The sequence below is a fragment of the Pezoporus flaviventris genome, unplaced genomic scaffold, assembly GCF_033815535.1.
Source record: "Pezoporus flaviventris isolate CSIRO_AGI_PZ_B2104156 unplaced genomic scaffold, CSIRO_AGI_Pfla_v1 ptg000047l, whole genome shotgun sequence".
NCBI classification, from domain to species: Eukaryota; Metazoa; Chordata; class Aves; order Psittaciformes; family Psittacidae; genus Pezoporus; species Pezoporus flaviventris.
The window spans coordinates 13,394,201-13,414,435 of NW_026892595.1; the positions used below are offsets into that span (position 1 = coordinate 13,394,201).

A 20,235-nucleotide genomic window follows, 5' to 3' on the forward strand; every position below is an offset into this window, starting at 1 on the left:
CTGTGCTGATTAGTCTTAAATACAGCCTTCTCCTCCCCTCTTACCAGAGGCTTCCGATAGTTAATGCGTAAGAGGTAATCTCTTTCAGTTTGGCAAAATAGCAGGATCCTTAAATCTGTTATGAAGATATACAATTTTAGTCCACTAGTTATGCCAAATTTTAGAGATTATAAATTTTTTTTAATAGGCTGATGTGTATGGAAAGAATGAATCGGCAATGACCAATGCAATCTCCAACCCTAATATATTTTGTGATTGAATCTTCAGTACTGGATTTTTACTAGAGGCAATTTTATATTTTGCTTACTAAAAATATCCAAGGGATTTGATGTGATCTGTGTAGCAGAACAGTATATAAATTTCCTAAAGCCCTGAGGATAGTGTTCTGCTGATGTTGCTGTTAGACAATATGCATGAAGGCGCATCTGCCATGGCTTTTTCCCTGGCCCGTGGCTCCAGTGCTGCAGGGATGGAATAACAGAATGTCTTAGCGCAGTGCTGCCATAAAAAACATCTTAGGCCAGGAGGCAGTTGGAGGTGAGGAGGGACACATCTGTAAGGTGTCTGGATGTATAGCACTCCTGCGGTGAGCCTAGTACCAGCCATTGCTTCAGGCATGTTTGAGTATCTCTTCCATGCTGCTGGCATTGTCTTGGTGCACTGGGATAGAAGTGCTCATGCAGGGATCTGTGTTTGGTTACCCCAGCACATACTGTTTCTGAGATGTTACCAGGACTTGGGACTTCTGAATGTCCTACAGCCAGCCCCAATTCCCTCTGTAATTAGGTTAATTTTACTCTAAGGGCCTCTGCCTGCCTCTTCTCTCTAAAGGTAAAAAGTAATATCTGTACCTGTCTGCAGTATCCTTTGGGGAAAACCAGGAGATGAAGGGAAATGAAGTGATTACTTTAGCATAGGCACCTATGGTTCATTTTGCTTGAGAAGTCCTCTTTTTGCTGTACGATTTCTTTGGCAGTAATAGAATAGTATTTATTACAATTAATGATGTTTTAATGGGCCATGTGGAATGGAAGTGGGCACACCATGCTGTGGCAATGGAAACACAGCAGTGTTCCCTGGGTGGTACATTCTGGACACAGCTCAGGATGAGAGGATTCATCTGAGACCCTGACTATTGAGATTTTGGGAATTGTGACTTATTCCTGTAAACAGTATTAAATTTGACCCATGATGCGGCCCTGCTTGCCTCCGCAAATTTAACTGTTGTTGTTAGTTGTACACAGATTGATCAGTTTACCTTGACGCAGTATTTGCAGAGCTGTAATTACAAGTGAGTGCTTACAGCGTCAGTAGCTGTGGAAAGCAATGTATGTGGGGTTTTTGCAGGTAATAAAATGGAAAATCCAATTTGCAATTGCAAAGCAAGCCCCTGAGTGATACATGGTCTTCATAGCAGCACTGGTCAGGGGGTTATGGCTAATCACAGTGCCGGCTTGCTTCCCTGGTGGCCTGTGCCTGAAAACTGAATAGCGAGCAGTGTGAGCCTGCGCCTTGAGCCAGCGTAGATTTAGACACACCAGTTTCTAGCTTATTAGGTCCTCTTTGTCATAGTACTTAATCCTCCTTCCTGATCCTTGTTAGAACAGGGCTGCCAAGTCCCTTAATAAAGGAGATGGGTGCAAGGCTCCTAACGAGGCGCACTGAAGCATGAGGCAGCGAGGGCAATTGCTGTCTGACTGACAGAGGGGTGAAGTGCTCCCTGCCTGTTGTTATTTCAAAAGAACAGGCCCCAGACAGCTGACAGACGAGTGTGCTGAGGTAATGGTAACTTGTTGATAGGCCGATATGAGATGCATGACAACTTCTCACACGGTATAATGGTCTGTCTGTACACTAATTGTGTTAACCCTTTTTATGGAGAGCAGCACATCAAGAATTAGCTGTAATGTGGAACATGCAACTGAAATGGCCAGCAAGCACACAGCTTGCAGTAGCTCCCATAGCATGCGTGTTCATGCAGCTTACACAAGTGCCTTTAGTTTTTAAAAGCTAGCACAGCAGGTTGATTTCAGATTTCTCTGACAGCTTGACTCGGTCAGTCTTCAAAACCTTGCAATTTTGTCTTTTGTTTCCCATAGCTAAAGATTTATTTTTTGTTTCTTTAGAATGCTGGGGGGGGGGGGGGGAGGGTAGGCCTCTCTTCATCATAAAATTCACAAAAATAAATGTAAAATGTAGCACAGATTTCTTATTTTGATTGAAAGAGCTCAAGAAATTATGTCAATGGCTGGATGGTCCTGGAATTCAGCCTGTCATATCCATAGTCATGAGGAGTTTCAGCAGAGCATGTACAGTATTGTTTATGGGTGGTAAACATTTACAAAACGAACAAAAAAATCCCCAAGAAAACCCCTGATAGGTATCTTACCTATTCAGCTGGCAGGAGGACTTAAAACCAGCATGTTGCAAGAATGACACTTTTTGTTTGTTTTTCACAATATAGAGAACTATAACCACAGATGAGTGATGGGATCTCAGTGCAAACAACATGCTGGCTACTGGGAAGGCAAAAGGCATATTGGGCTTTGCTTGTTGACACGGTGCTTGGAACAGTGATCAACAAATGCTTTGAATGCTAAGCTTTGGCAGAGCAAGCTCCTGTCCCATTGTCATTCTCCTTTCACTCTTGCAAGTTGTGTGGAGGGCCCAAAACCTATGCACTGTTAAGCCCTGCTTAAAACTAATTTAACGGATAAATACTCTATGTACTGGGCTGAGTTCAATCCTGTTGAGCAATATGTGGTAGCACTGAAATTAGTAGGGCAGAATTGCATCCGTCATGGTGGGAAATGTTATGTCATCCTCTTCCTCTCCACCAAGACTGAAATATTTGCTTTTATTAAATATTTGCTTTTATTATGGTTGTACTCTGAAGCAAATGAAAAGTTTTCTATTCAAAGTAGGATATTTCTTTTAAATTTTCCATATTTCACACTTTCTTCATATGCTGTTTTGTTTAATCCCTTTCAGGTAATTTGGATTTGACTGGTCAAAAGCAAGTCTTCAAAGCAGAGAACAATCCTTGGGTTACCCCTATTGCTGACCAGTTCCAGCTGGGCGTATCTCATGTTTTTGAATACATACGTTCAGAAACATATAAATAGTAAGTATTCACTTATATACTGTGTCCGTGTTGTTGGGTTTTTTCCTGTAGTGTGTTTGACAAAGTGTTACCAGCTGTACCCTTCTTTCATAATTTGTGCAGTAGCTTGGTATTCAGGGTAAATATGCAAACCTGTCCATTTATATTAGGGAATTTTGCTGACAAGAATGTAAATAAAGATATAGACATGTTTGGAAAGCACAGAGACTATTTGATGTTGTCCTGCATTTGTTGTTCATTTCCAAGAGCTGTTAAGCAACATAAGAGATGTAAAAGAGCAATCATGATAAGCCTGTGACAAGTACTAATTTTAAGTTGAAATAGATATTTGTAAATGTTTCTGGATGCAGGTTGTTATGGATGTGTCCAGAATTCAAACCTCGTTCAGTCTGGGTGGGTTTACAGAAGTCTACAACCCCAGTAATTCGAAATAGGTACCAGTGTTTTCTTCAGCAATGTAACTGGAAAAAAATACCTCTCACAGTTGGACTTCTTTATTTTAATTCAAAATTCTATGTACAAGTGCTAAGCATTTATTTAGGAAATTATGTCTTTAATCATTGACTGACTGAACTGAAATATTTCTTTTTAGTAAAAATTTCCATGTTACCAGTCCACAATAAAACTTCAGATAGGAAGTTGCTTTTATGTATCTGGCAATAACCTTGATGCTGTCTTCCTAGAAGCAGTGCATGAAATTAAAAGATCCAGCAACGGCTTTTGTAGACTGTTCTTCATTTACAGAATTTGAGTGAAAAGGATCACAGATGGGAGGGTGGTTACAAGAATTATGTGTCTCAGAAGTGTCCTGATATTTTGCTGTAATATGTGTTCTCAAGATAGATTTATTCATAGATTTAAGTAGGTTGCAACACCCTTCTTCCAGTAGTACTAAGTACTACAGACATGGCGTAGGAAACCAGCTATCTCCTTAGACCATCCCTTCTCCACAGTTCATTCTGTAGCTGTGTCCAGGTCTCTTGATAGTTTGTAATATTTTTTGTCATCAATTTTGTTTGTTTGCTGAGCAGTGTAGTTTAGGAACCTTCATGCACTTCTCACCACTCTGGGCAGCCACCATGAGGACAGCCAAGTTTCAAGGATTGAAGTGCAGTTTTGTGAATTTGGCTCATGCTCAGTTTGGTTGAGTAGGGGCTGTTGTTATGTATCTGTAAGGGGGGGGGAATTATAACTATGAATATATTAAACTCCTCTGGCAACTTTCCTTGTGCAATCAAAATTGACATTAAAGATTCTGTAATTCATCACTTGCTCCACTATTGTTCTTTGGTTTAAATTAGCCATATTATGTTTGCTGTCTTGTTCTTTGCTGAGGTGCAACAGTGTTTTGTTGGCTAATGGGCTGATTTTCATTTTGTCCACAGTAAATATTTGAAGCCTTTGTAGTTAACAGTGTAAGCAAAATCAGACTGTAGACATTAATAGGGGAAAAAACAAAACTGAAGAATCTTTCCATAGCTCATTCATGGCCTCTACTTCAATTTTACAAGCTCATTCAGTTAAAATGGCATTATTTTCAAAGATCAGTGATGAAAACCAAATGCATGCAGATGTTAATAATTAGATGATAGGGTTTTTTTGTTTTGAGGTTTTTGTTTTTTTTCCCTGATTTTCAGGATATAAATATTTTATATTTAAACAATAAATTTAAAATATTTGTATAATTCTGTTAGGATCCCAGTAGCAACTTCTTTTTGATTCTTGACTGTACTTGTTTCACATACTATAAATAAGAGTGTGGATTTCCTGCTGAAAAAAGACTGTCCTTTTTATTTCCAGTTTTCTTTAAATATGTGATCTGAGAATTACTTGGATGCCACCTGCTATATGCATTTTCCTGTTTGCATTTGATTTTAGGTGTTAAAACTCATAAGCAGTGGCATAATCTAAGTAACAGGTCTAGTAGCATTATTGTGCACAAAAGCTGTGAATACAGAAGAAATGAAAATTCCTTTTTGTGATGAAATCTTGATTTTATTTTTTTTTTTTTTTATTTCCCTGCTAACAGCTATAGACCTGCAACTTTCTTTTGCTTTCAGAGCCTACATCCAGGTAGTGTGTCTTTTTTCTCATTGGGCAAGTGACAAGGTTGAGATGTGAATGTAGTAATTTCATCTGTAGATATCTAACTAAAATTGATCTCTTGAGTTTTTTTGATCCATTCACACAAAAGAAAAATTTAAAAATTAATTTTTAACATTTGGTAGACCCACAGAGCTTAACTTCTACTCTGAGACAAAGCACTACAGTTAAATAGATGATTGGATAAATTGCTGATTAGATAACTTCACTTGCAACACTGAGAAGAGAGAACAGCTTGCATACGGTAGCAGCTGACAATCAGATCAGTAAGTTAACTTTCAGGTACTGGAAGATATGGACTTTTCATAAACCAGGAGCTGTGCATCTATATAGTAGATGGATTTTGAGCTCCAAAGATAGTAATTGTTTCCTTGTGCCCATTGCATTTGCTGGAATTACTGATTTTACTTTGTTTACGTGTCTAGTGTTGTCTGTACTAGCTAAGAGAGAGGGTATGCTCATACAATCACACATGCCAAGTTTCAGGGGCTTAGCAAGTTACATTTCACAAAATGGTTTATGCTAATACATTTTAATTTGTGTTTGCAATGACTAGAACATCATATTTACTCAGTTGCTGTTATCTTAGCCAGAAAGTGGTAACTCAGTAAGTCTTGGCAGTGTGCTCACTTGCAGTCATGTTACTAAACCTTCATGGTTCTACTGATGGCTGGCACAAGCTGTAACTATATGCAGCAGTCAATGTCAGAGATTTCCATTTGGATTCTGTGAGGTTGCCCTTGTGAAGCAACTACCAAACAGATCACAAACCTCTTCTTTCCTCTGTGAAATGTACTGGCTGTTTCAGTCATATATAGTGAAAAATTAGACTCCATTTTTAGCTTTGTCTTGGGATATTCATGCTCTAGTGATTAATTGACAAGTAGGGATGACACCTATAAGGGATGATTATATCTAAAGATAAAATGTCATTTGTCTCACATACTTCTACATTTTTACACTCCTCTTTTACTCATGCACCAAGAATATAACTGGAATTGCACTTTACTTAGAAGCGTGTTAGCCAACAGGAGCCTCAGATCAGCTCTTCTTACTTTGTAGTTTCTTTCATTTCCTTTAATTTCCTTACCTTTCATGAGAAATGATGCCAGGTGATTTTTTTCAACCCTCATTTTTCAAGGAAGACTTGTGCTGACAAAAAGATGGGCCATATATTGTGGCATAAAATGTGTGTGGAGGGGCTCTTAATTCTTAACAGGAAATTCAGCAGCTCTTGGCACTTTGCTGCTTTTGTTGGCTAAAATACACCCACTGCACATATCATCCTGTGACTGCATCATTTGGAAATAGGTCAGTTTGCCAAGTATATAACGATTCTTAATCTCTGACTGCTGTGCTAACTTTCTGAAAGTTAAGTTAGTAAGCTGAGTATTGGCTTTGATTCTATATATACTCAGGAGCTGCCATTAAACTCCCCGTGTGGTGTCACGATGGTGTTGAAAAGCAGTTGAAGAACTTACTCAAACAGTAAAGGGTAATGACAACATCATCTTCTCAAAGGGCTTGACTAAATGTTTTATATTTTATTCATGCCTTTAGTTAACTTTCAAGTGACCTTTATGTTGTAAACATATTCTCAAAAGATCTCTTCTAAGGTACTGATGAAGAGATGAGGTATTGTACGTTTTAGTGTTTACAGTGTACTTAGACAAGTGCAAACAGAATGTATGTTTGAAAGAAAATAGTGAGTAAGCTCCTATGAAGAAAGGAAATACTGTGATGCTCCTCAGGATCAGTGTAAGGTAATTAGGGATTTATTAAGATGAGATAAAGCTGAGAGGTGCAGTTGGTACCACCGAGTGGGTTTGGTTACTGGCATTTACAGTACAGTTAATCCAGAAAGTCTCTCTTTGGGTACATTTCTGGCATCAATCGCATGTTCCTGATCAATCTGCATGTAAAACTTGCCCTTTGCCTGGTGGTTCTTGTAACAAGAAAGTGTAGTGATTTTGCTTTTATCACAGCAGAGTCTTGCAGTCATCAACTGATAGTGTAATCTCAAATAAAACAAAATAATTTGCTGGGTCCTGAGTCCTTAAAATAGCATCTGGATTTCTAGCCTGTTTAAGCTGCTGTTAACGCTGCAATCACCTTTTAACACTTTATTTAATGATTGTTGTCTCCCTGCTTGACCTCCTTATTCCAGTGAGGCAGAATTATGATAGAACAGTCACTGTTTTTTAGGTTTTTAGAAAGCAGTTTTTCCCCATGAGGCAGTCAGTTTGGAGTCAAGAGTCTCAACAAGGTATTTTGTGAAAGGTAGTAAGTTGCACTTTTCACCTTTCCATCAGGAAAGGTGGTAGAAGAGCAAGCCATTTTAAAGACTGACACATTAACTCTTAGCAGAGGAAATGGTTTGACAAATGCTGTGCTGAGCATATATCGCTTGGCAGCATTGGAACATAGGTTTGCCCGGGCAGACTATTCTGTGCTAAGCATTGTAATTGAAAACCTCATTTTATCAGCAGTGACAGTCTGGAAAAATTAACTCTTGATTCAGTCCTCCATTTAAAGACAATCTTCCCGCCTTTCTTCTTGAAAATGAATTGTTGTACTGGACCCCCAAGATTACGTAGCAGCTGTTTCCAGGGCAGCAGATGCAGGTCATGAAGTAAGAGATTCTTCTTCTGGGTTCTATTAAGAAAGTGTATTTCAGCATTTATTTTTAACAGCTAGAGGAGACTGGCAAGATATGTGGTCTAATGCACTAAAGTACAAACAGTATCCTTAAATAACTCCTGTTCTTATTCTACAGTTGTTAAACCTGTTTAATTTCAGCTGCATGAGTAGTGCTGTCCAGGTTGTGAAGATGATGATCAGTAAAACCACCTATCCCAGAGTGGAAAAAGAGGTCAAAGAGGGGAAAAAAATAAAAATCCATGTGTTGGTGGTTGGGAAGCATGCTGGGGAAGTGGGAATTACCAGCAGCTGAGATGGAGGCATCAGCAGATTGAGCCAATAGGAGAAAAGATTGTCCTGGAATGGTGTTACTTGTGCAGCACTGTCTTGGACCTGCAAGAACTTATTTACGTTAGCACAAAGAGCAGGAATACTTAGGTGACATTTGGTGTGATGACACAAACCTAGCAGCACAGAGGAGAATCAGCATGCCCCACAGGAAGAATTAACAGGTGAAAAGGAAGCCTTGAGTGTATTAGTTAGAGGTATTCTGTGAGCCACCAGTGGGATATGCTGGAGTGAGGGGAAGAGAAAGAGAAGCACAGTCTCCAGAGCTGGGTTAAGAGAGTGGAAATTTTCCAGTCCAGAAAAGGAAATATTACACAGTTCTGGTTGTGATGTTCACAAAAGATGAATTCAGGCAGGAACAGGCAAAGTGAGGTAGGATAATAGGATGATAAAAGGAATGAAGAGCAAAGAGGAAATTTAAAAGGTATTTGGTTTGTTCAAAGCAAAGGCTGACAACCAAGATCACTGGTCATTGCAAGGGAAATAGGGAGATTCCATTTAAGGCATTAAAAACAGGAGGACATAAGAACAAATATAAGCAAGTTGGTCAGGTATACATTTGAAGGAAGTTCTCTAATTATTAAGGGAGCAAAGTTATAGCCTTCTGATAGAAATAGCCTTCTGACAGAAAAAACGAAGGCCAAGAACTTGTTTGTTTCAAAGTGAGTGCTGATCAGTTTGAGCAGGAGGATATGACGTGACTACTTGTGGCAGAGAGCGGCATGTCTGTGATGCAGGCAGACCTTTGTACTCATCTTTGTATTCATCTTTGTATTTGTCTCTCATGACTTTTGAATGCAAAATTCAGATGACACTGCCCATATATATTAAGGTAACTGCACAGTGCAACTGACATTAAGCTAAGAGAGGCAAAGCTCTGTTGTTGGTTAATATAAATAAGGCAAAATATCATTTTGACTGTTCCTGTATTTGATAACTTGTTCAAATAAATATGTAAGGCAGTTCTGTGCAGTAGCTGAAAATGACTATTTTTTAATAACCCAGTAGTTACTTGTTATTATATATTTGTTAGGAAAAAATTATTCAGGGTTATAAAAATCTTCCTTTCTCTGCTTAGATACATAGAGAAAATGCTTCTTTTTGACTGTCTCCAAGTAAAATTAAGTAACTCCTTGTATTATCCAGTAATTATCTCATCTTGTAACAATACCAAAAAGAACAGAATTGAGTATGGTATGATCTCAGAAGTAATTTCTAATGGTGAGTATTCTGGATCCGGGAGGGAAATAAAGACCATAGAGAGGAACACATGCAAATTGCTTTAAACGTCCAATGTAGATCTGATTCAAAGGTGTGCGGTTGGATGCCTCAGCTGTTTGTATGATGCACAGAGGTCAGTGAAGGTTTAAAAGACTTGGATAGTGTGAGTCTGCCCTGCCTCTCTAGAAAAATGGGCCATAATAAATGCTATTTTCCTTTTTTCATTTATCTTTTCTTTTGTCACTAGTCTTATTTGGTAGTTCATGGAATAGAAGGCTTCATGCATTAATTTTCTGTTAGGCTCAGCTCTACAAATACTTACAATTCTAGAACAGGTTATTATCATTGTTCCTAGAGAGATTGCTCTTGTGCATGTGCGCATACTATGAACCTGTAGTAGGTGGTACTTTTACCTTCTCATTTTCACAGTGTGGTTGTCCTGGGCCCTCTACAAGACATAAGGCTTTGTATCCAACAGCCCATTGCTGGTGCTCACTTATATATTTCAGTGACATTTTAGCCATTTTATGGCTAACTTTACCATTTGGCCCCTGATGCAGAGGCACTGTCTGTGCCAGCTGTGACCTCATGTACTTCAGCTTGCTTTCAAAGACTGGGTAAAGATAGTGAAAAAGAGATGACCTCAGTGATCTACCTTAGGTGAGAGTCTTTGAGATGTTGCATCTCCTGTGAAAATGAACTCACAGCAAATTAACCTTCGCTCAAAGGATGGCAGGAAGCAAGATCCATCATAGCTAAGAATAAGTCTTAACAATCCTGGTTCACTCATTTGGTCACGTACCAGTAAAAAGTTTTAATTAACCAATAAAAATCTTTTGCCAACCTGATGTGGGGAAATATAAAAATGTCATTTACGTTTTTTTTCTGTTTTATCAAAGGCATAGTACTGTGTATTTTATATGAAAATACCGATTTGTATTCCAACCAAATGTTGTATTTATTGGCTGTATTTTAAAAATTGATAAATATATTAGTGCATTATTTCCAACAGAGAAAATAGATGACTCAGAGTCCTGACATCTTTAGACAACATTTACATGCAAATCTGTAACTCTTCCTTAAAAAAGAGCAAACTGGAACCCATGTTGAAAAATAAACAGGAAAAACAGTATCTCTGTATATTTGTGTTCATATATTACTAAGATGGATATGTAATAAAAACAAAGCTATCGCTGATGTATCTGACAGATATAGATACTGCACATATAAATACTGGTCCAACAACTGATATTACTGTTCCCTCTGATGTGAACTTTCATATAAAGTTTAGAATGTTATGCAGTAATCCATTTACCATATCAAGGATGATAACCCAGGGCTTAAGTCACTGGGGCAGATGTCTAGGGCTGTGTTAGAAGTGAATTGGAATGAAGTGAACAAAGTGCAGAAGCTGAGGATTTGATGAAACCAAGGCAGGAAAGCAGTAACAGTAGGATACAGGATTTGAGTAGGGAAGCAAGGCAAAGTTGCATCTAACTATAGGGCAAGGCAAGACCGGTAGTTGAGTTAAAAATCTGTGGTAATTATGGTAAAAATCCCAAATGAGAAACAGATAGGGATGTGTCAAAGAAAACGGTAAGAAAGGGAATCAAGGACAGGTTAGGGTTCAGGCAAGCAAATTGTGAGATTTACAGCTGTGGGCAAGCATCACCCTCAGCAGGAAAATGGTAGGTGAGATTGACTAAAGTATGTGTAGTAGGAAAGAGGGCTGTCTTTTTAGGCTATCTGTGAGCCCTTTTCTGAACTATGATGGGCAGATTATTACTAATGATGAAGGGAGGAAAGTCAAGTTCTGTGTTTGGCACAGGCAGGATGATCTTTTAGGGAAGATAAGTTATTTCTCAGTTCATTAAGTAGGAGCCTGACCAACATTTTGTTGTGAGAAATGGTTTTAAACCTCCAGGCCTGTGAATGTGCACTCAGAAGGTTTAGGAGACTTGACTTACAGAGTCTGGACTCAGCATAGTTCAGTCTTTCAGTTGTGGCGTAGGGAAATGCCAGAAAGGGACAGAAGTGTTAGTATCCTTCTCACATCAGGGAAGGCAAATAGAGCAAACTGGGTGATTATGACCTAATTTACTCTGACATCAGTTTTGGGTTAAATAGTGAAAAGAAGACATGGGATTCTACTAGTGAAGATCTAAAGAATGTGACTGTAGTATGGATATAATTCATACAATTAAGACATGGGTATGATTTTGGGAACTGTTTCCTGAAGAAACATTATAAATTTGGTTGGTCAAAGCAGTTCTTTAATTACGTAGAATTTTGTGAACCATTCAGCTTGTAGAGCTGTACAATGATCTCATTGGAAAATTAGCACTGTATAATTGCCATAAAACACTCAAGAATTAACAACTGTCTCATAGGTCTTGGGAGGTAGTTGCTAACAAGGACATTTCTGGTGAGGCCCACAGAGGTCTGACCTGGCACTGTTCAACATTCTCCTCAAGTATTTGGAAACAAATATGCAGTTATTTCTGATTAAAAATTATATTGGAGCTGGAAGTTGGTGAAAGACCACAGTGAAAATAGGGGCTGTCCTGGATCACTTAATGAACTGAGCCTGTGCTTGTTGTATTTTAGAACAGCTCAAAGAAGAGTTATATATCTGTGAATAAGGTGTGCAGGTTATACCACACATTGTGGTTATGACTACAGGAGGAAATAAAAAGGAGTGAATACTGCTTTCCAGAAAACAGTTGGCTCTGAAAAATGTTTTAAGAGATGTAATATAACTGAAGTGCGCTGTCAGTTCACAGTTCAATGCTATATCTGAAAGGCCTAAAAGAAGCCTTGGGTTGATGAGTACAGGAATAGTATCTTACTACTTTCAGCATCAGCTGATGCTGATACTGAATTCAGTTCTGGTATTAGTAGTCTTAAAGGGATGTTAAAAATGTGTTTAGCTACAGACACCTCAAAATTATTTAAGAGTGTACGTCAAGCAGATTAAGAAAAAGAAAGCAAGGTACAGCCTTGTAAAAGGATGCTTATTAGGGTGAGCTGCCAGGGAAAGCAGCAGATTCATTTTTCTGTCATTGCCCTCTGATTGCTTCAGGGTGCTTCCTGGGAAAATTTGTTTTAGAGCAACATCTTGGTATGAAAGCTATTGTATGAACCGTGATGCCTTTTCATATGTTATGCATAGTGTGCAAAGATGATGAACTGTTGCCTGATTTTTAGACTCTACCAGAACTGCCACTGTTTTAAGGCTTCATATCCAATAGTGTGCTTTTCTGCTGTAGCTCCTGTGAGCAGGTTGCGTCCAGCTCCTCATCTCCAATGGATTCAAGGGGTTTACTCAACATTTCTGAGTAGTGCTGCTAACGAAAGGCAGTATGTCCAATAAGAAACTTGACTGATGTTCTCTGAGGGTGCTTCACCTAATTTTCTTTTTTCTGTTGTTTTTTGGCAAGGATATTGCAGGGAATAAAATTTGGACTTTACAGTAGGTAACAAAAAGGATAGAACATTTTAAAGAAAATCCTTGAGACTGCAACAGGGAGAAGAATAAATAGAGCAGGCAACACTACTAATTGAGAGCTAATGTGGAAAACATGTAGCAACATGGGTTTTCTGGTAAACTTGTGTAGCTAACAGTAAGTAGCAGTAAGCCTGTTAACCCTTTGTATTCATCAAAATCCAGTTGATTTGCTTTCTTGTTTTCTTCAGTTTGATTCTTTACAACAAAACAAGAGTTACTGTGCACGTTTGCTGGGTTTATTTTGGGGATAAATTAAAAATTGGGACTTTTATAATCAAGCAGAGCTGTCTGCAATTTCTAACTCTATGCAGTCATATCTGTTTTATTACATACTGGCTTTTACTGAACTCCAGTTTCTTATTTCAGTCCTGCATTATTTGAGGGTTTTTTTTTGTGAGTGCTAGCAATTTCTTTACTCTCCTTGTGAAGGCTATCAGTTAGAGAAGTGTCCCTAATTTTATAATTGTCTTTATCAACTGTTCATCCAGTGGAAGGCTGAGGTAGGACTGATTCTGGTATAATTTGCTGGAGCCATTTGTATTGCAAGCTCTGATAAACTTTTTAACAGTCATGATTTTGATTCAGGAGGCATTATTGCCATCTGGTTTATATGTGTTTTTTTACAGCCCCTTATACCTGAAGTAGTCTTGAAAACAGTTATGATCAGATTTCGTTTTAAGTTCTTGCTATTAAAATTAACTTTTTCTTGAAAAGTATAACCTGAAAATCAGAAGCATCTACTGTATGTGACACAGGATTTCTCAGTTGTGCATTTCAGTGCTTTCTTCCATCCAGACTCTCAGTCTTGCATTTCAACATTTTATCCAAACAATAATTGTCTTTCTGTTAAAGCTGGGGATAGTCAGATTTAGGTCCTGTTTAGGCAAGTCCTTTTGACTGCAGCTTTGCAGTGGCTTTTTTCTATTCTGTGCCCAACTACATTAATAATTTGAAAATCTGGTGTACTGAAAATTAGTATCATATAACCCAGGAAAAAAATATCCTGTAGTGTTTCTCCTTTATTACACTTAGTTGGGAAACCGGGGAGAGAAATTACAGTCTAAAGTGAAGTATTCAGTAAGCAAAATGACTTGGGATACTGATCATTTCAATTGTTCCAGCTTCAGCAAATCAGTAATAATAAATGCAAGAATATTAGGCTTTTTCATAATTTTGCCGGATGTTTTAAGAAGCTGGCTCCAGTGCTAGATGCAAACAGCAGCATTTATTTCACTGAATGGGGAACAGTGATTCCCTGAATCCTTTCTGTTGTCTGTAAAGCCCACTTATAAATTTATAATCAGATAGGTTTTCAATCCTACAATCATATATCTTGCAACAAACTGTTGTCACATTATGGTAAATATATGCAGAAGTAAATGGAGCAAATCCTAAGCGCAGTGCTGTAAGTATTGTTCCTCTTGACAGGAAAAGGATAAATTTGATCACTGTTCATATATACCCAGATCCCTACCACTCTCTACTCTCCTGCTCCAGTGTCTAGTTTTGTGGGACTTTCTGCATGTTAAATGTTTTGGGGAGTTATCCAAGGGATGAAAGTTGGGACCACAGATTCTAGGACTCTTTAAAGATGCATTGCAAGAACCTGATACATGCAAAAGCCCCAGAAAAAAATGGGATTTAGGGACCTTTTTAAAAGAATGGGATTTAGGCACCAGTATATATTTGGTGGTTTTGACTCCTAAAATACAAGTGAGTTTTACTTACAAAAGCTGCAACTCTGAGAAGATGGGGTTTAGACACCTTTCAACTGGATGTAATTTCCAAGCTAAACTTTGAATGTTTTGATTATTGTTTGATATTCTGCCTCCCTTTCATTTCTTGGCTGTCCCAAATTTAGATTTACTCTTAATGTTGACTTTTAAAAAAGGGAAAGGTATGCAAGGACTGACAGTGATGATCCTGAATATAAGTTATATCAAGCAAATTGATGCAAGATAAAATTACCAAATCAACCTTTTTTATTTTATATTTTATGGAATATCTAATGTATGTTTGGCAGTAATTTACTCTTGCACATGAATTTCTGACAGTTTCGATTCTTTGGGCTTATTAATCAATGTAGTCAGCACCAGAGCAATTTTTATGAGACTCACTAGTCATCAAAAATTTATTATCAAATAAATCAAAGAAACAACTAGCATCTTAATAGGGTGAACAAAGTGACATGTAAGAGATCATTCAAGACTACATATTTTTGACACTTGTGTATTGCATTTACTGCTAGGGTCAGAGGTTTTGTTTGCACTTTCATTAACATACTCATCACTGTGACACTATTGCTTCCTTTTGTGCTAGACTTTTCTTCCTTCAATTTTTTATGTGTATGTATATTTCATGTTAGAACTATTCTGGTAAAGCATGAAACTTCTATGTAAAATATGGAATAGAGCTTTAATTAAAATCTGAAACTTTTATAGTGAGAGGCAGTAGATCATGGGCACTTCAGGAGCAGGGTGGGATGGAAGCAGCACTGGCATGCCCCAAATACGCTTCAGTCTCTGATCCCATTGCGTAAGGAGCTCTGATACTCCTAGTTAAACCTCTAGTGTCTTATTTGATAGTCTTTCTCCTTTCTGAAAAGATACATGCTTCTAGTTTGGTATTTTAAGAAAAAATATCTGGTCACACTTCTTGGGGCTGTTATAACAAGTAAAAGGAAGCTGAATACTTCCCAATCTAGCTATTTGCAGGTACATCTGCCACGTAGCAACAGAGGTTGGGGAGCTGATACAGCTGGAATCTAATTGTTTGGTTTGGCTTTTTTAGTCTGAATTACCTTCTTGAAGTCAATGCCTGGCAGCTAGCACTAGTCCAGAAGACAGCAGTGCGCAGCCGTAGAAGAGGTAGCCCACTGGGGTAAGCTTAAGTTGGAAGGGATGGTTACATGAACCCCTCAGCTGTGCACCTAGAGGCATGACAGGGAGACCCTGAGTCCTTACATGCATTTTTTTCACTTCATGCACCAAATTAAGCAAACCTCCTGTGCAGAGAACATAAGTGCTTTAAGAACTTGAAAATAAAACCTCCCCAACGTCAGTGAACTAATGGGAAACCTGGATTTGTCAATGTGCAGAAAATAGGGGGAGGGAGAAACTCCTGAGAGACTGTATTTCACATGAACCTGGTGATGCTAAAAATCTGCAAGTCTCATTAGTGGAGTTCTTGTAGCTAGGTTTCTTATGTTTTGCCTAATAAAAAAAAAAATTATTGAAGGGAGATTGAATTTATTCTGTGTTAATCACCGGAAGGGATGTTTCTGGATGGCTACCAAGCAATGCCAAACTGTGAACAAAAGAAACTGTACTGTTCCCTCTTCTACCCAATGCATGCTTTTACAGAAGAAACTTATTTAACTTAACCATGGGTTGTTTTTTTTTCTGTTTGTAGACCTAAGTATGACTGAAAATACAGCTGTCTGTGGGATGAGCGGCTTACAGAAACACTGTTGTCTTGTAGCTCTTAAAGTTTATCTCCCTGGTCTGATTCCAGTTCAAGTGAGTTATGGCTGAATGTGGTTGCTGTGGGCTGCTCACTTAGCGGTGTATGTAAGGTATAAGGGAATGAGATAAAGATCTCATAGATACATAGATATAGCTCTTACAGATCATATTTTAAAGTTGTGGTGGTTTCAAAACTAATTATAACATCCAGTTACCTGGATGTTGTTATAAGTTACTAGGTTAACATCTGTCTGCAGCTGTGCATTTCCTCTAACTCTTTACCGGCCTATCTGCAGTTTCATCTGTGTGAATCTTACTTCAGGAGTAGATTTTAATCTTTTTAATTTTGAGACAAATCTATGATGAGACAAAGCTGGTGTGTTTCTCATTAACCTATCAAAATAACCATCTCTACCTTTTGTATGGCTGTTGCTCAGCAGCATTTGCATTCAGAACAGAAAGGACTAATATTCTCTGGTCTTTATTTTAAGGCAGACTGGAGTTTGGACCACTCTGGGTTTAGGACAGCTTTCTGGTGGACTATGTAAAACCACATAGACTGTGGATTAAAGGCTGTGATTTAGACAATGGCTCAGGAGGCTTGCTTGAAATATGTGTGTATTTCAGAGTACTCCCAGAGCAAGCTTGGAAGAATCCAGTGGATGATAACAAAGTGGGAATTTGAGATCCAAGCCTTTCTATAAATTGGAGAGGTATCAGGAAACTGACAAGGCATAAGTTAGAATCCTAGTCGCAGATTCCATGTATACTTTAGTGACTTCTTCTCAAGGATCTCAAAGCAACCTAACTTTGGTTTAGGGCCATAGGCTTTTAAAGGTCATACCAGGCTACTGAATTCATATACAGCAAAGAAGAATGTATATCCATTTTACCATGGAGAATCTGCAGTTCAGGTGGCTGGTAGGAAATCAACCAGTCAACAGCAAGCTGGCATTAGAGCGCATTGTTTGCTCCATTCACTGGGAACTCTGTTCACTTCATTCCTATTGTAAAACCTGCATGGACAGACCTTCATTTTCCATAACTTGATGAAGGTTCTCAAGTGCCATAGATAGGAGAAACGCATAACAATTACCCTTTCATCAATACACAGAGTTCAAGTGGGGTTGGTTGCTGCTCTTGAGGTCCGAGATCCCACAGCTCCTTCTATAGCACCTACCACTGATGAAAAGGGTCGAGATCTGCTCTAATGAGTAGTACAGAGAACGTGAGGGACAGATGACTCTTTTTTACGAGGTGCCCTGTATTTCTGTTAGAAGATGGAAAGGATGAATTTTGTTCAGTGTATTTGGGTACTTACTGTACGTGGCCTCATGCATCTGAAGTGGTCTCTGGTGTGACACGATATAACTAAAAGAGATGATTCAAAAAACAGTTTTACATGGGTACATCCGATCATGCTATATTGTTCACAGATTTCTCCACCATCAAGACATTTTTATTTTTCTTTATCTTTTTTTTTCTTTAATTAGTAATATTGACTCCTTTTTCTTTGTTTGTTGATTGACTTTAATTTGCAATTTTACTCTGGGAATTGAAACAAAATAGTTTCTTTTTGAAGTTGGGTGAAATTTTGGGAAATTCAGTCGGGCATTTCACAATTTAGATTTTGATTAATTTGTTTACTCTTTGCTTCAGTTTTGAGAGTATTCTGTAGACACATGCCAAAAAAAAAATATTTTAATCTATTCTGGAAAAGTTGGTTTGTCCTGCTTTCCTCTAAAGTACGGTCCTATTTATATGATGAAATGCTACCAACTAGATAGCCCTAGAGATTCAGCAGTGCTTATGATGAAAAGCTGGCTGATAGCTGTTTATCAGTTCCAAGTGATTCACTGCATAGATTTGTAGCTTTGGAGATGTCAAGTACATGTCTGAGTGTTGCAATAATCTGCACATCCCATGTTGTTTTATGGAGGAGACTGCAGGTAAAGGTTCTTATGGACCAACTTGAAATCAACAGATGCATCGTATTAGACTAGTGAGAGTAACCTGAACGCTCACAAATATTTGACAGTTCAGTTTGCAAAGGTAAACACCTTCCTTTCTTATACTGGTGTTGTTTGCATTCCCACTGGATTATGGCAGCAGTGATGCTTGCTCCTTTTTCTGAAGATTTACTTTTATAAGTATTGAATTGCTTGATTATTGTTGTTTTCACTAGTATTTGCCTATGGGCATACAAATGCCTGGTATTCTGTGGTGTTACGAATGGTAGTTAAAACTTAATATTCCATCTGCTTGGCAACTTGTGTGTCCACTAACCTAGATAATTATTCATAAACTTAGTTTCATGCTTTATTATGCTTAATGTTTAGTTTTAATCATCTGAAACTTGGTTTACTAGAGCCACATTTGCCTACATTTACAAAGTAAGTACTGTGAGTTGCTTTCATTACTTCCTCACTGAAAAAAGTATTAACATTTATGTATAAGAAAATGAGACCCTCGTAAGAAGGGTGAAGGTTAGTCATTCTCTTCCCCTGTAAGGGATTGATTTGTGATATTAGATAATACTAGGACATACTTCACACAAGATCTTCCTTTCCACAGAAAAATTTCACAGGCAGTGAAGTTGGGAATCGGAAAGGCTGCTTTCACTACAGTATTCTTACTTTGGCAGGGCAATATATGCGTGAGCACTAACGAGTATACTGGAGAGGTGAGGAGCCTGGATTAAGATAAGCTAAAACACCTCCTGTGTTCCTGCTGGGAGAGAGGTGAATTTCTAACAAGTTGTGAGTTTATATGCTTGTGGTGTATGTGTCTGTGCACACACATCTATCCATAGATATTCTCTCACGTTCCTGTATATATTTAGTTTACTGCTGAAATCATGTATTGTTCAGTAGATGCAGCTATTAACTCAGTTCCATTTTATTATTTTCTGGGAAGAAGGATGGATTTGGAAAACAATGGACATTGCAGTGTAGAATTCTGTTAGCACGAAATAAAAATACAAATGGTGTTAAAAATAAATGTGTAAAAATAATGTTCAGAATACTGAAATGATCAAAATGAATCATGGGAGGAACTGATGCAAAATGCAGGTGTTGCAGAATCCAAATTATTATATTCATGGGGATCATAATTATTTAATTCTAGATATATACGCACTGTAGTGTATATAGCCTAAAATGTATTGCAGGTTTACAACTCACTAGCCGTTTTATGTGGCAGAATGTAGTCTTTGCATATTTATTAAAATTATTCGTAACTCGTGCTGCCTACATGAACTGCTCTATTCTTCTGTCTTGCTTCAGTACGTTATGTGAACCATTTTCTCATGACACAGTAATGGAAATTTGTCTAAATTCTAGAGTGATCTATGGGGCATTTTCCAAAACTCCCATCAGCGTCTCTTAAAAACATGTATTTGCAGTTTACATTTAACAATGCTTTCAAAGGGTTTAGTAGCAATAAATATTTTCTATATAGAATTGTGTGCTGCTTTTGTTAAAAAAAAAAAAAGGTTATGTTTAGGTGAGAAAGGGATATACATTGAAAAAAGTTAGAATAGGCATTTAATTACATTTTCTGTGCTTATCCATTCTCCAGCTTCTTTTACAGATATCATAGAATGGCGAAACATGTTCACAATGTGGTTTTATACCCTTTCCCACAGATATCCCAGCAAAGTTATAAAAATCAATTATATACCTACTGAGTATGTGGTGTCTCACCTTTGTTCCCCTGGACTGGTCATGGAAACAAGACTTTTTCCAAGGGTGGCTGTGTGACAGGGGAAAGCAGGATGGGAAGGTTTTCAGGCTTTGTGCCACTCTGATATGCAGTTAGGGTGACTA

The 20,235-nt window shown here is 38.0% G+C and overlaps 2 protein-coding genes across 4 annotated transcripts in view; both read left to right on the plus strand.

Annotated features, from left to right (window-relative positions):
- CUBN (cubilin) overlaps positions 1 to 20,235 on the plus strand; it is a 398,149-nt gene that overhangs the window by 187,030 nt on the left and 190,884 nt on the right. The window lies entirely within an intron of this gene.
- Positions 1 to 20,235, plus strand: part of RSU1 (Ras suppressor protein 1) — a 107,758-nt gene that overhangs the window by 42,617 nt on the left and 44,906 nt on the right. For all 3 annotated transcript variants that reach the window (XM_061468370.1, XM_061468368.1, XM_061468369.1), the window contains one exon: positions 2,992 to 3,124. In XM_061468370.1, coding sequence (XP_061324354.1) covers positions 2,992 to 3,124 — 133 coding nt within the window. The remainder of the gene's footprint in view (positions 1 to 2,991; positions 3,125 to 20,235) is intronic.